Source organism: Loa loa (assembly GCF_000183805.2).
Source record: "Loa loa unplaced genomic scaffold supercont3.35, whole genome shotgun sequence".
Classification (NCBI taxonomy): Eukaryota; Metazoa; Nematoda; class Chromadorea; order Rhabditida; family Onchocercidae; genus Loa; species Loa loa.
Window position 1 is genome coordinate 1 of NW_018108215.1, and position 16,763 is coordinate 16,763.

At 27.5% G+C, this 16,763-nt stretch overlaps 2 protein-coding genes across 2 annotated transcripts; one reads left to right on the forward strand and one right to left on the reverse strand.

Moving 5' to 3' along the window:
• The first annotated feature begins 937 nt into the window (after positions 1 to 937).
• Positions 938 to 5,010, forward strand: LOAG_06723 (WD domain-containing protein). The gene is made up of 11 exons (XM_020447225.1): positions 938 to 1,022; positions 1,350 to 1,430; positions 1,855 to 1,941; positions 2,416 to 2,484; positions 2,603 to 2,728; positions 2,881 to 3,054; positions 3,266 to 3,388; positions 3,707 to 3,814; positions 3,986 to 4,153; positions 4,591 to 4,667; positions 4,869 to 5,010. The coding sequence occupies exons 1-11, from the start codon at positions 945 to 947 to the stop codon at positions 4,993 to 4,995; spliced, it is 1,218 nt and encodes a 405-aa protein (XP_020302522.1). The 5' UTR covers positions 938 to 944; the 3' UTR covers positions 4,996 to 5,010.
• A 1,193-nt stretch (positions 5,011 to 6,203) lies between these two features.
• LOAG_06725 (hypothetical protein) lies at positions 6,204 to 10,465 on the reverse strand (the record flags this gene model as incomplete). Its single annotated transcript, XM_020447227.1, has 10 exons — positions 6,204 to 6,332; positions 6,661 to 6,746; positions 6,883 to 7,019; positions 7,135 to 7,247; positions 7,590 to 7,700; positions 8,416 to 8,515; positions 8,708 to 8,835; positions 9,299 to 9,442; positions 9,638 to 9,819; positions 10,411 to 10,465. The coding sequence occupies 10 exons, from the start codon at positions 10,463 to 10,465 to the stop codon at positions 6,204 to 6,206; spliced, it is 1,185 nt and encodes a 394-aa protein (XP_020302523.1).
• Positions 10,466 to 16,763: the final 6,298 nt, after the last annotated feature.

The window sequence follows — 16,763 nt, forward strand, 5'->3', positions numbered from 1 at the left end:
TTATTATTATTATTATTATTATTATTATTATTATTATTATTATTATTATTATTATTATTATTATTATTACTATTATTATTGTTATTATTATTATTGTTAATTACTATTAATTATTATTAATTATCATCATTTATTATTATCAGTTATTATTGATTGGAATGTGAAAACATTTTAATGCAATATTTATCAAATTAACCATTATAGAATCAAAGATTTTAGTGAAGGATGAAGAAACATATCGATGATTGAAAATGGGAAGAAAATTGACAAAATAGAAATGTAAGAAAAGAAGAGAGGAAAAAGAAAAGAGAGGATGTAGGTAGTATTGGAGATGGTGGAATGAGAAATGGATAGAATGGTCAAATGAGTTCAGATGGAAATTGAGGTAGAGATTGAGGGTGGGCTGTTATTCATTTATTTCATTTAAGCAGTAGTACTTAAACTTAAACTTTTTTTTATGTACTTGAGGAAAGTACTTAAACTTTTTCTTAACTTGACAGGCTAAGGGGAAGAAAACGTTACTGTGATACTTGTGACCATTTCATATTATGAACACATCTATCGGCACGTTTAAATTTGTTACTGAAATAAAATATCATATCAAAAATTCCATTTAATTGTACTCTTTGAAATGTCGCACAAAATACGAAACGTATTTACGTCCATTCGAATGTTACGTAGAGTATATTGAGTACGATTTGTAGGATCTTTATTCAAATTTCGATCCATATAAGATGTTTATGTTGAATAGTTACATAAAATATGATGCGCTTCGCCTGTTCTTTCACTTTCATCTTAATATTATAGTTTTACGATTTCTGTGCTGTACTGCTTCGAGAAAGATGAAATTCATGTTTACTTTAATTAGGCATTTAAAATATGACCGTATATTTTAAAAAATATGCAAAAGTCAGTTACCATTTTGAAGTATTAATGATTTAAGGATGTCGCTTGGAAGGGTATCCAGTCCGAGTGGTACCAGTGAAGCAAGTCAGTCTTCATCTTACTCAACTAACCAACGGGTAAACTTGACTCATTATTTATGCTTTAAAAACAATATAACGATTTCAATGAAATTGAAATTCACTGTCCCTTGAGGATGGATTATCAAGATCAGGTAGTAAAGTTGGTACACATTTCGCATTTTATACCCAGTATTCGGCGCAGCAGTGGAAGCTCACTGAATGCAACTAGTTTGTGATAGTTAGCAGGACGACACATGGTGTCGTCGGTACATTGAAAGAACAGGTGACATTTCAACCCTCGCATTATTTTATTATTGCTTTTTCGACTAACTATAAGTGATTGCTGCCTACAGAATATTGATTGTTGACCAGTGGTTCTTTCAGAGAAATAGGAAGTCGATGAAGTTATCAGCTTCTCTTCGAAGTCCATCAAGGATACCCTTCAAGCACCTCAGTACTGTTTATGTTAGTTAAATTTTGTAATACTTGAAAACGTGATTGTTGATAATTTCCTAGTTAACCAGTTATTTAGGTATTGCGAGTTATTTCTGACGTAATCTACGTGTAATTGTCCCCTGTGCATTAGATTTAACATAGAACTAAGCAAGATATTTCAACACTGTCATTTTTGGAATTCATCTGCCTCCACTGTTTTGGAATGAAACAATGTTCTCACTTCTGAAGATTGGCTCCATCTAATCATTTTCACTCATTTAAAATAGTTTACCCATAAAGAATCATTTGTTCGAGAGTTTCCAAAAAAAGAGGAAATTTTCCGGAAACCACTTTTTTTGCTTGGGGTACGAGATTATTTAGGGTAATCATTATAGAAAATAAAAGTGTTTGGAAGAAGAAGATATCGAGTCTAAATGGCAATTTGATTTTTCAGGAAGGGCATAAGAAAACAATATATGGTGTTGCATTTAATCCGTATCTTATTGCCAATCCACATTTTGCAACTGTTGGAGAAAATCGAGTGAGGTTTTTTGTTTTCCTGAAAAAACATTTTCTCATAGTAAAGGAATTAACCTTCCAAATTTTGACTTATAATTTAATGATAATCCGTTCCAATTTAATACATCAGCGATACTATTCAAGTTTCTTCTAAAAAAAACCCTCATTTCACATATCAAGCTATTGTAATTTGCATTCTGGAGCTCGACAAATTTGTCTTTTGATCTCCAGTAGAACTAACCTGCGAAAAATAGGACTTTCTAATATGTAATTGATATAGATTTCTACTTTTTTTTCTTAGTTGATTTTGCAATTGATTAGTTTCTCCATATTTCACACACATAAACATGCATATTAACAGACTTATCATACTTCATATTCTATATCACTGTTAACCATTGGCGAGAAATTGATATCCAAATAAATGAAGCATGCGATCGAAAATTATTTTCCATTAACCCTTTATCTTATCCAACTAATCCAGTTCCAAATATAGGTATCGATATATTCAATTGCGAAAGATGGAAACAGTGTAAAGCTGTTGAGAAGTTTCCACGATTCAGCGGTAAGGAAAACATCCTTGCCTTTTATATTTAGCAGTAAATGTTGAGTATGAGGTTATTAGTTCACGTGGATTTCATTTAAAAAGATGTCCGAGCGTTAGACTTGATTTTTCTCTTCAGAAAACTGAATGGTTTTTCTCCGTCTGTTGGGCATACGATACTGAGAATGACGTACATGTCGTGATTGCTGGTGGAAATCGAGGAATCATACGAGTAATAGATGTCGTCACGGGTGATCTCGTTAACGTTCGTTTGTTTATTTATGCTTGAAACTATATTCCTGTAAATATTTGGCAGGTAATGCAAAAGTAAATTAGTGTTCTGTATTTGTAATCGGTGTTTCCGAATTACCTACATAATTCATAAGTTTGCTGGAGCAAGATTTAAAATCATTTTAGAGTTTGATAGGACACGGTGATGCTGTAAATGATGTTCGTGTTTTTCCAAATGATTCCATGATTATTGCTTCGGCCAGCAAGGATTTCACAGCTAGGATATGGAACATTCACAACAGTGCTTGTTTAGCTATTCTAGGAGGAGTTGAAGGCCATTTGGATCAAGTTATATCAGTGGTAAGTTTGTGTTAGAAAGTTATGTCGATGGTTAGAAAGTTTTATCTCAGAAGTCTTTACAGAATCGTTGTTGTTTTGAGTACTCTTTTTTAATTAAATGTAACGCTGTTGCTTGTTTTACAAAAGTCATACTATCTGAACTATCTCAGTTCTATCCTAATGGTAGATCAACAAACTTATTTTAATCTTTTTTTTTCTCTTTTTTTTTCAGGATTTTGATGCTGAGAGCGAATATTTGGCATCGGCAAGCATGGATCACACCGTCAAGTTGTGGTATGTAGGAAAGGGGAGTGGTGTTGACCGACTAGTTGAGCAGTCTAAAGCTGACCTCAGAGTAAATAGATTCTCGCGGTATTTTTCGTCATTACAATCAAGATTGTAGTGGAATTGAACGTTTTAATTACTGAAAATTTCATTTTAAAAGGATTGATTTAATTATAAGCATGAACTATCATTAGTTACAGATGGCATGCAAAAACTTTTTCCAATGATTAATTTATTTATCTAATATGCTTTAAAATGTTTGCATGCTATTTATTGTTTTCAAAACTTCTTTTATGCAATTTTAATCTCTTATTTGCAATGGATATTGCTTGTAGTTTATAAACTAGTTAAAAATGATACCTCTGATGTTGCCGAGAACGTTTTACAGCTGGTTGATTTCCCAGCCGAAATACATTATCCTCGTTGTAGCACCCGTGATGTACATACCAATTACGTTGATTGTGTCCGCATTTTCCATAGACTTATATTTTCCAAGGTGAACTTTGTCGTTTTCACCTTGTTTGAAGTTACTTGGAGATTGAATAAGGACTAGGAGGGAAGACTGACGGTAATAGGGGGTAGTAGTTGGCACTTTTTCGTAAGATATACTTTGATATATTCGTAAGATATACTTTGGAGTCGGATGTTAAGTAAAAATTAATTTCAGTCAACTGAAAACGAAATAGCTTTATGGAAATTTGGTGACTTCGATGATTTGGTCGCTGGACAAGGTAATAAGGTAAAGACCGAAACATGCGTTATTCATTTTCGTCAAATGGAATTACCGGAAACTAATATGTGGTATATTAAATTTGAAATTGATCCATTGGAAAAGGTAATTTATTTAGCCTCTTTCTTTGTCGCCATTTTACTTTTGATCTCACACAAAGTTTGATAATTCCCCCTCAATAAAATCCTGAATCCAATTCTTATCTACCATTGTTAGTATTGGATACTGTTCGACGAGGAATGATGTAGTCGGGCGTGTCCAAAGTCCCATTCCATGCTTTACTATACAACGAGTTACAAACGGTTTAGTAGAGTGTTTTATTGTTTTGCATTTGAAAATATAGATTGGATGCTGGATAGGGACGCTAAATCCTAAAAAGTTTTCTAGGATGAAGTGAATAAAAAAAATGAATAGTAAAAAAAGTGAAAAGTGAATAAAAAAAATGGAAATGAAAAAAAAATGGAAGAAAATGGAAAAAAAAATGGAATAGAATAATTACTTCAGGGTTTTCCATCCCTAACTTTTTTGTTCTTAAATTTCAGTACCTTGTCTGCGGTAATCAGAAAGGTGAAATTCACGTGTGGGAAATTAACAATGGTTCATTACCGTCCGTAAAAAGGTTTGTAACTGGTTTTTCTTGTAGGTTACATCATGAACAGGTTAAGGCTTGGTAATTTTACTTGAATTTTTCTTATAAGTCAAGTCCGCTCTGACCTTAGAACTTTGATTGTTCTCGGGAAATTTAGATTTGTAAGTTTTTTATAAGAAATTTAAATTTTATCGAATCACTTTTTTTTGACTTAATGGAATATATTTCCAGCAATCATGTGTTGCGTCCCAAAGATGTTGGGTGTGCCATAAGGCAGATTGCCTTTAGCCCATGTGGCCAGCATATGATTGCCGTAGCTGACGATGCTAGTATATCCAGGTTTGCGAGACGAGTGTGAAATTTACATATGAATTAGATAATTATGTTTTACAAATGTAGTTTCTTCTTATTTAAGAATTCTACAAATTAAGCAAATTAATTTATGCATAGATGTTTCAAATTTTCTGGCTTGGAAATTATTTCTTATCATTTCCACGGGTACTTAGCGTTTTCACATAATTTCCTTTTATTTGTTGTCACTTCATTTTTTTTTTCAGAGAATATAGAGATCTTTCTACCTCATGTTGTTGTCTTAAATTATTTTTATCTTGCTTTTGAACATAACTCGATTGTTATTTGTTGAAGTTTTAACTTCTGCTTCGGCATTTGTTTTGAACTGTTCCCTTTTGCACTCAATTCCTGTTACTTTGAATACAATAAATGTATAATCTTTTTATTTATTGAACAGTAAAGTATCACCCATATCGTAGATTTATTCGGAAGTATCACCTACTTCGTGAAAGGTAATAACTCCAGTAAATTATGTTAAAAATAATAAATAAACTTGGAAATAATTTTATGGAAATACGATCTATGCGGTCGGCTGTCCACTGACTTGTGCATTTCTGGGACGATAAGCATGCTTTCCATAGTCGATTTCTAAAAGTAGAGATATCATTCGAATTCTGAAGTAGTGCTTCTTTCTGATCCGGTCGAATTGCACTAAAATTGTTATTTTTTATTTCAGTACTAGAAGATTAAAATTATGGTTTCAAACTTGACATAGCGAAAGCGTGGAGCTTACAAGTAGAGATTTCAGCAAAGATTCGCGGTGATCTTTGTCCCACATTTGAAATGTCAAGGCTTAGCACCGTGACGAGGATGTTTGGTCATAAGTTAGTGAGTTTGCTACGCGAGGTCTCGGAGGACAACTCTTTGGAATTATTGCTAGTAATTTCTAGATTTCAAAGCTACATGGATACGGATATTTCGGCCTAAAATTGATGAAACATAGCCCAGAATATGTGGGTAAAGAATTTTTGAAATAACAGTAGTCTTCACCAACCTTGTAGCATTCCTCCCGACAATACTTCGAGTTATTACACTACCCTCAGATGGCATGAAAATTTTTGTCATCATCCATGGATCATCAGGGCTGATTTAAGAATTCGTTAATGATTGCCAATATTTAATTTCTTGTAAAAAAAAATTCAAAATTCAAAAGTTTGGAATTTTATCTTAAGATGGTCAATTAGAATATATAGATATGTAATATTCATAACGTATTTACCTGATACTTCTTGTACTGAGGTTATTATCAATTACTTTATGATATATGATCGGTGAATATTTTCGACTACCATGTACTGAAGATGATCGACTACGTTTCTTGAGAGGTTTTTTTACAGCATTTGTCTAAAATTGATGATATAAATGGAATATATCTTAGCTATTTTAAGACTAATATTTACCTCGAATAAAAAATAAGAAAGAAGAGAAGGGAAGAAAAATATGAAATAAATTTCATTTATTTCTAATAGCATTTACAATACTTATTTTTTGAAAGATTTATTACCAAAATATGTAAATTTATATTGCTTGTTAAAACTATTAAAATTATTTTATCATTAGGTTTTTTTATGCTGTAAATTTTCACATTATTGATAAAATTTTAATCATTTCAAATTATCCATTCATTAGGATGAATAATAACTTGAAATTTTAAAATCGAATATTAATTTACTTCACTGCGAGCATTAATTGCACCAATGATAGCTAATTCAAGAAGTGAGCAAAATACGAATGAAAGGCACGATAACATCCAAACATCTGAAATAAATTTATAATATTTAATATTCTCTTATAAGTTTTTTTTAATTTTTGAGTGAAATTTTAAAAAAAAATTGAATTATTGAAAAAGTGAACGAAAATTTATAATATTACAATAAACTGAATAATCACTAACCAAATGCTTTAACATAACTAACACGAGGCAAATTTCGCATAATATTACCAAAATGAAAGGTAAGTGCAAGAAGTGAATTAACTCCAAGCATTGTACGTGCTGGGATCATTTTGACACTGAGACAAAAACTTATCCAACTGAAATTGATGTCACTTTTTTTCTGCAATCTTAGAAAATTACTTAAAAAAAGAAACAGTTTGATATATATCTGATAAACTTGATAAACTGATAATTAAATTAATAAATTTTTACCTGATAAAAATGGTAAGATAAGTTGGGACATATGCTTGAAATATATACCATCCATAGCGTCTAGTAAATGTAAATGTCATCGTTAACTCATTCCAAATACCTGCCGGATATGTCTGTAATAAAGGTTTAGTGATGTTTAATAAAATTTTGAGATATATGCAAAATTAGAAGTTATTTAGTCATTTATTTTTCAATTTAAAATAATTAAATATGAAAATTGAAATTGCTAAATGCCCCATAATTGGTAATGTTATATTGCATAGAAAAATCTGTAATATATACTTTAAATATTAATTGTATACTAATTCTTTCAAATGTCAAGAACAATTGATAACTTTTTTTCTTTTTTTTTTTAAAGTATCATCAATTTTAGATAAAAAATCGAAATGATTTAAATAATTTTATAATGAAATTCAAAATTAAATAGTTTTAAATTATTAATTGAAATTACTCACCACATGTTCGATTGATGTATTATAGTTGCTGAGCACAAAATCAGGTAAAATTATTTGATCTTTTAGCAGTATTAATGGTTCTTTCGTATTAATCCATTGCATATTAACCTCCTAAATGAAATTTTCATAATTATGAAATTGATAAATCAAAAACTACTGATTATTGATAAGATATAATGTATATCTAATCTATTCATTAGCCTACATAGCAATTTTTTCATGCTTTCTAATCTGAACATTGATCAGCAAATTATGATCATTCTGATCTGAAGATTGATTAGCAAATTATGATCACTTTTATTTGTTAAATATCACAATAATATTTCGTGTATTATTTAAACATTTAGTTTTTTAGTTCATATTCTTTAGATTAATCAAGTATTAGGCTAGTGCTCATATATTTTATCTGGCAATTCATATATCCCAGTTGTCAATTTTCTATCTGGATAATTAATTTCAGTTTTAAGTTTAATCAAATAATAATCTTTTAATTTTATTTGGCTCATATAAATATAGAGAAAGCAAAGTGATGAATACATATTTAGAAAAGATTGTAACAATTTTATTTGTTAGACAAATGCTTTCCATTATTGGTTTAGGTAAAATTGAATTTGATGCATAAATTTTCATAAATTGACCTTTTCTTAAATTTTTTTTTTGCAATTTTTTTGAAATTTAAAAAATGAAAAGAAAAAAATGCTATAGCAAAAGAAATTTCAAAAACTTAATAAATCAATAAAGTTTCAAATCTCAAAAATTTCATACAAATGATAAGTTTGGTTTGCTTGAAATAATTGTAAAATTAACATTTCACGAAACGATACACCTGATTATTATAACTGAAACTTTCAAATGTCAATAAACATGTTTGTTCATCCATTGGAAATGATGTGAAATCCATTTGACATGGACCTTTTACCTGTACCCTGAAATTTTGGAAATGTATCTCTCAGGAATTCATTTTTACCAATAATACATTATCTGATAGGTTGAATTAATATCTGCTATTTTCATATAAACCAGCATTTTCTTTTTTTTTTTCTCTTTTTGCTCTTTCACTAATGAATTCTCACTCATAATGTATTATTTTATTAATTATTAAAAAAATAATTTCGAACCTATAATTAGCCCATACAGTACCATTTGGATAAATCATGAGGAAAAGATTGGTAAATGGTGATTTGTGAATAGTGGCTGATTTACTATTAACGAATACTGTATTAGGTTTCCAAATTTGTTCTAAAATCTGAAAGTTTTTTTTTTTTTTTTTAGTCAATAATATTATTTAAAGAGAAATTATGATGGTAGAAAATAATTAATTTGATTTTGATAGATAATTTTGCTAAATAATGCTATATTGTATTTTTTTTTTTTAACAAGTGAGAAAAAAGAGTATAAAAATTTTTTGTTGAAACAGATATGCAAAGAAAAAAATACCGCCAGATTAATGGATCATACGAATATTGATTGACATAATTACTTATGATCAAAAATTTTTAATTGCACTCCATATGAAATGCATTTTCACAACTCCTAACTTTGTCTCATTAACGATAATTTGTCGCTTACAAATTTTATCTGTCAACCCAACATATGACATTATCAAATTTTCAATCAAACATTTTTTAATCTACCAATTCTATATTCATATCATTATAAAAATTTATATTAATTAGTTGGTCATTATTAAGTACATTTAATGAGTTTACCTCATTGTTAAGTGATAAATTATATTTACATGGATTCATATCATCGTATCGGAGTGCTTTATCAACCCATAATTCAGTTACATAGATATCCATGTCAAAATCAGATGTCATTTCGTTTACTGAATTTACTTCTTGTACCCAAACCTAAATAATTCGTTTTCATATCGCATATAAGAAAATTATTGCAAAATTAAAATGATGCTTGAATTTGTGAAATTACTGAAAAATTGTTTTCATCAATTTTTATAGTAATTAAAAATTTGGAATTTAATTTATGTGAATTGAAAAAGATTCAAAAATTAGTGCTTTAAATTTCAATCATTTAAACTGAAATCAAACCTCAATCCAAACATTGACACCTTCCTCTGATGGAGTTTTATGTGCTTTATATTTTTGCAGTAAAATTTCAATTATTTTTTTATCCGTTGTACAAACATGATCGATTTCATCGTGTTCCACGTTAATAATCGCTGAATTGATACTTTGTATCGGTGATTCCACTAAAAGAGTACTTTGCTGAACTAAAATTTTGAAAATTAATTCACTCCATGATAAGATTCTTATCAGATGAATAGAGTTCAAACTTAATTACACAACATACTTATCGTTGATAATTTGAATGATAATTTCTTAAAAATAATGATAAGAATTTAAAAAACAATTAAAATTATTACTATTAATTTTCAATCGATAACAATAATTTTTTTTTATTATCTCAGTATTTATGTTCAATACTAATCATGTTTTGTTTTGGTAATAAATTTACATTTAACTAAGAATACAATTAATGCAATTAGTCTATTATTGCATATTTTTTACAGGATTTTATCACGGTACATTTATCAGTTTTATCAGATTTATCTTTCAAAATACGTTTTCAAAAATTCCATGGTGTTGTTCTAATTTTGACAAATTATCATTCAAAGTATTAAAGATAAACATATCAAGTAATTGAGTTTAAGATTAGCTTATTTGATAAATGGATCTTATTTTAGGATTAACCAAATAAGCATTTCGAATTTTCCCTTGTTAATCAAAATTAGTGATGATTATAATCGAGAAAGAAGAAATTAGTTCTGAACTGTGTAACAATAAATAGTTAATTTACTCACTTGTCACACTGTCATCTATTATTCCAAATATTTCTGGCACATTTTCACTTTTCATAATAGATTGTTTGAGCTGAAAAATAAAAACTAAAATATATTTTGAAATATTTTTAAAATATTGACAAGTTAATGGGTTGTAAGTTGGAATTCCTCAAGCAAACACACACACACATATATATATATATGTTAATTGTTTGTTAAAATTTTATTTCAAATGAAACATTAAATTAAAAAAGTTAATTGAACTTCTCCGTCAATTTGAATTTAATCAGTCGATAGTTCAAATTAAATCATGCGTGGGTTAAAAATTTGAATTTTTTTTTTTTGTAATCTGCTGCATACCGTATTGCATGTAACATGCTATTGGATTGTCCTTTACGATGATTATAAACAATGTTTAGAGTAATTTTATTATAAGAAGTATATGTGAAATGGAATTTTCCGAAAGAAGTACTAGTAAGCTTATTCCATTGGCTATTAATTGCACGGTATTTTGCTTCGGTATATTAATTGTACAGCACTTCACTACGGTATATTAGTTGTACGGTACTTTTGCTACGGTTTATTATTTGTACGGTACTTTACCACGATATATTAGTTGTACGGTGTTTCTTTGGATACTTTAATAACCTTTCGAAAGTTATTTCTGAGTTCGGCCAATAGTCTGTTGTTTTGAGTGTAAATTTCCCAATGATATTTCTGGAAAATTGAAATTAATTCTTCCAAGAGTAATAGTTACGTAAATTTTCAAATGATATTTTTGGAAAGTTGAAATTAATTCTTCCAGAAGTAACAATTGCAAAAATTCGCATTGAATAATTGTGATCTGTTTACCTCAAGATCTTCTAATCTATTTTGAAGATTAACCAAATCTTCCATGTCACGCTCTTTCTGATTGAAATTTAAATCTTCACCGAACATCAACTGCGAATACAATAGTAATAATGAAATACTATGAATACAGAAGAAATCCATGATACATCGACTACATTGAACCTACAGATAATTAATGTATAATTTTGGAAGCAATTGATTAATACAATGGTACAGAAAGATGTGCCGCTATTACTTACATAATTATTTTTTGAAATTTTCATTAGCAACCAAAATGTAAAAACATTTAAATGTTATTATAAAATTGAAAAGATTTCATAAAATAGCCTCAAATTCTGTCAGGAAAAAAAAGAGAAATGATAATAAATTTCATTTTGATTATTTACAATCTGTGCAAAAAAGTTTTTCATAACCCTTAATTGAAATGGCAAGATCCTAGGCCAAGAAAACAAAATAGTATTTTTCTTTGGCTTAAATAGTGTATCTATGATAGGACGGAGGTACAAAGTAAATTTTTTTTTCTTTTTCTTTTTTTTTTTACAAAAATTATTGTATAAGTGAAAACATGAGATTTATCTGTGTCATTATAGTTTTATTTATTTATAATTTACGATTTATATTACAATTTTTAGTCCCATATGACATATGACATCTGATTGATATTCGCTTAATTTTGGTTTGATTTTAAGAATTAAAATTAATTTAACAAATTTCACTTGAATGAAAATTTTGGAATGAACAAAAAGACGATAACACATCTAATCATCATTATCATCATCATTATCATCATCATCATCATCATCATCATCAATCATCATTACAAATAGGAAAATCAAAGGATGAATAAAAGAAAGCATTCATTGCTTTCAAGTTAATTCCCGCAAAATTAAATGGTAAGGTACTCGAGCATTAGCTAAATTTCTTGTCAATGCTAAAGTGCTATAACAATCCCGAAATAGGTATTCCTAATAAAACCGGATAAGATAAGAGAGATAGGAGGATGGATAAGAGGAGAGAGAACAATCTCTGTTAGCAATTCTCTGTATTGGATGATAATTGAATTTGCTATATACATATCGAGAGCTAGCAGTATAAATTGATTTGATAAATTAAAAAAAAAAAAAACGAACAGGATTAAAATTTTAAAAGATGCTCAAATTTGATTAATTTGTGAAAAAAAAAGGAATGAAAGTAATGAATACTTGAAAGATTTTTATTTTTTTTTATTTATTTGAAGCATACAATGGAATACTTCATGATAACACTTGAAATTATCAAAAATTCCAAATCAACAATCATATCATTAATGTTTTATAAATTTTAAATCATCAGTTATACTCATTTCATGAATAATCTTAATTAATTTAATTCTTTTTTTTTTGAAAAAAAAATCTAACTTCCAATCATTTGATGAAATATTTTATAACAAAAATTGACAAATTATTTTCGATAAAAGAATTTAACAATCATGTAATCAATTTTGAAAAGAGCCGGAAAAGAGACCGGAATGACGATTAAATGTGAAATGAAAAGGGAATAATGATATATTAGCAATCGTTTATTATGACATGAAAGATTAACGGTTACTTTAGGTGAAAAAAAAAAATTTCTTCCGCCATTTGTCAGTTAAAATTTGCTAGTTATTTTAATGTTTTGCGCAGATGAAATGGCGCAAAGAAACATTAAATATGCAAGGAAGAAAAAAAAAAAGAAAGCCTAACGTTGACAAGAATATTGAAAGACAAAAAAAAAAGAAGGAAAAGAAGAAATTACTTGTTTTTTTTTTTCCTTTCAAGATAATAGCTAAAAAGTTATCAATTATGAATTCATTTTTGACCAAATGTTTTTTTGGCCAGATTTCATTTTGTCATGTTACAGGAAATCAATTGATTAATCGTATAAACATGTTAAGAAATTTTTTTTTTAATAGGATTTATCAATTGATAAGTTATAAAAAGGAATTTGATGCATATGAATTATCAATTACTTCTTTCCTACAATCATCTCCTTCACTCCCTATCAAACTTATCATTAATGATAAATGTGATTACTTTGGAAGAAAAAAAAAGTTGAGAAAGTGTATCATTGAAAAACCCAAAAATTTTAAAGTGCCATCATTTGCACTTGTCAAATGCATATGATATTTGGTTATTTAATCATCATCAAATTTTTTGCGCTTTCATTGTCCAAAATTCTGTCCAATACTTTTTAACCATTCATTCGTACTTCAAAAATGTACTCAAAGATGAAATGTTTTCTATCATTGAAACTAAAACAATTTTTCCACTTCATTTTTTATTTTTTTACAAAACCGCCATATCCAACAAAGAAACCAATAAGAACATGTAAACCATTAGCACAAGAAGTATTAGTAAATTTAAATTGTTAGATATTGCTAATATTTAAAAAGTTGAATAGCAGTAGAAAGTAAAGCAAAAAGTTCGTAAAACTTCAAAAGTAAAAAAAAAAAATCTGTGATTAGCAAAAAGAAAAAATGTTATGAACACTGATAATGTGCCTGTAAAGAAAGCAAAATTTTGTAGAATTGGCTAATTTTGAGATTTTACAGAATGTAATTTGTGACCATTTTAAGGAAAGTGATGATGAAAAAAAACAAGAAAGGAAGGTCAAAGATTAGTTAGAGGAAGATAAATAAACTTGAATAGTTAAATAAATGATTTAGAAATGTTAAAATTTTGTCCTTAATCTAGACAACTTATCAATAAATGAATGATATGATTAATAGAATGGATAAGCTATCCTTTGCAATAAACAATTACTTTACACTTACTTTTAAAAGTGAACCGATAAATCTGCGTGTATTCATTGCAAGAAATACTGATAGTGTTAGTATTCATTGATTTAATTTAATGAAATCAAATTTTATTGCGATTTTGAATTTAATTCGAAAATGCTTAAAACTTATTTTTCATTTTCGACAATTATATAACAAATATCAAACTTTAATCATTCATAACTCATTATCGTGTTAATCATTTGATAAAATCAAAAAATTAAGTAGCAAAATATAAGCTACTTTGTGCTTTAACTAAATTCTAAACTTTGTATTACTTATAGAGATAGTCTTACTGCATTCAAAATTTGCACTAATCTAGCTTTAGTCATTATTAACGAAGGAATGAATGTAATTCTTTAATTAAAATTTTTCAAAATTAAAAATGTTTATATTTCAAATCTTCTCATCTTGTTTATCTTTCATATTCATTCCTTCGTTCATAATAAGTAAAGCTAGGTAAGTGGAAAATTTGATAGCTTTTATTTGAAAATTGCTCTGTCAACAAATCTATCGAATGTTGAATTATTCCTTTTCACTGCTCATTGTTTCCTTTTTTTTCTTTTTTAAAAAATCTCAATAAAAACAAAAACTAAGAAAAGCATTTACCTTTTCAGATATATTCCACAAAAAAAAAGGAGAAAAAACTGTAAATTGAATTCTTAAATTTTTCCACTAAAATAGAATTTCTTTTTTTAAAAAAAAAGCTTTTTTTTTCCTTTCTTTTAAAAGAAAATAACATTCTATTAACAATTAACAACATTCTTTACTTGAAAAATGAAAGACTCATTTCATTGAAATGTTTTTTTTTGAGAATACAAGAATTCATGTAACAAATGAAAATATATAAAAATAAAAGTAATTATTGATTCCAAATATTAATCCATTTAATATTTTATTTTTCTATTTGTAACACAATAGTTTGAGTGTGCTAAAATTAAGACTAACAGAGTTTAGCAAAAGTGATTTTACAATTGTTTTTACTTTATAGTTTTTGAAATTTCATACATTTCAAATAAAAATCAAGGGAATAAAAACGAAACAACGAAAGTTAAGTATAAATAACTAATTATAAGTAGATAGTTATAAGTAAGCAATTATATTTAAGAAATGGCTCACTTTATTAAGATAATATTTTCAAGATTTGATTTTTTTTTTTTTCAAGATCTAATTTTCAAAAATATGTTCTTCCAGATGGCATAACATTTATTGTTATTCAAAAGAATCTTTTTCAATTGGGACAAATTTTTCGCAGAAAATCTGAATTTCCTCAATTTACATCTGTTTTCAATAAAACTTAAACATTTAAGAAGTAATTGTAACATTTGCAAATAGTCTCTTATCAGTTAACACATTCTTTTTGTCTTCAACTTATTACATCCTTAAAATTTCTTTTTCATGCAATATATTTTAAGTTTAGTAGCATACGAATATGAGAATATGTCCTTCTACAATTGGATGGACTTCAAAATGATGCTTCAAATACATTCAAAACAATAGAATGAAGTAGGAAAAAAAATTTTTTTCCAAGTAATTACTTTCATATTTAGCCGAAGAAAGTTTATGCAAATATAAAATTTAGTTTTTAAATTAAATTTTATATTTACATTAAAAAAATGAAAATTTGATAAATTTTTTAGAAGAAAAAGATATGCAAAGCATACATATTTGTTTTCTTGAATTTAATCAATTAAACAGCCAAGGTTTATTATGACATCTCATCAGAAAGAAAATAAGAGAAGAATGTCATCACATACTCATCCAACAGATTTTTAAAGAAGTCCTCATCGAGTTCATACATAGCTTAGAAAAACTAATTTGATGAAAATATTGTGAAAATAATGTAACTGGCAAAATTATTATAAATAACCACCGTTTAAGTTCATTTCAATTAAATTCACTTCGAATAAGAAGTGATTTAATTTGAAATTTTAATTCATTCAATTATCATCGATAAGTTTTCATTGTTTATTGCAATGAAAATAATAGTGAGATGGATAGGCTAATATTGGTATAACCTGTGACTTTGAAAGATGTAAATTGCAAAAAAAAAAAATTAAAATGAATCAGTTTTAATGAAGCGTAATTTTCGGGAGAATTTTCAACAAAGATATAATTATAAAATAGAAAAATAGCTTTTAAATAGAAAAACTTAAAGATTTGACCATTAGATTTGGTCCTTCTTTTTTCTAAGGTTAATTATAATTGATTACATCTGGCATTGTATTTTAAAATGCAAATGAAAATTTTGATGAAGTGACCTTATTAAGTGAAAAAAAAAAATAAAAAATTACTAAAATTATGAAACATCTCATTGGAATTTTTTAAAAAAAGAAATTCGATGAGCGAAAAAAAAAGTGCCTTTTGGAGCTTTTAGGCTAGCAATGAAACGAATAGGAAGAGGAAGAAGCATTTTTTGAAATTTGATGATTTTAATGATGAGTATTTCAGAAATTTAAATGTCATATATCATAAAGCTTGCAATAAATTAGTTTTTTTTTTTTTTTTTTAGACAAATCATATCACCAAATTAAAATTCCCAATTAAAGCATTCCAATCAAAAAGTACCCCGTATTGAGCAGTCCCAATTAAAAATTTTCTAATTATTATTTTATTGAGCGCCCAAATTCTTTTTTACTATTTGTCTAGCATTAATTTTATTTTATTATTCAAGCTGTTAATGTATTTCGCATTAATTATTCAGCCAGAACATACATCGTCGGAAGTT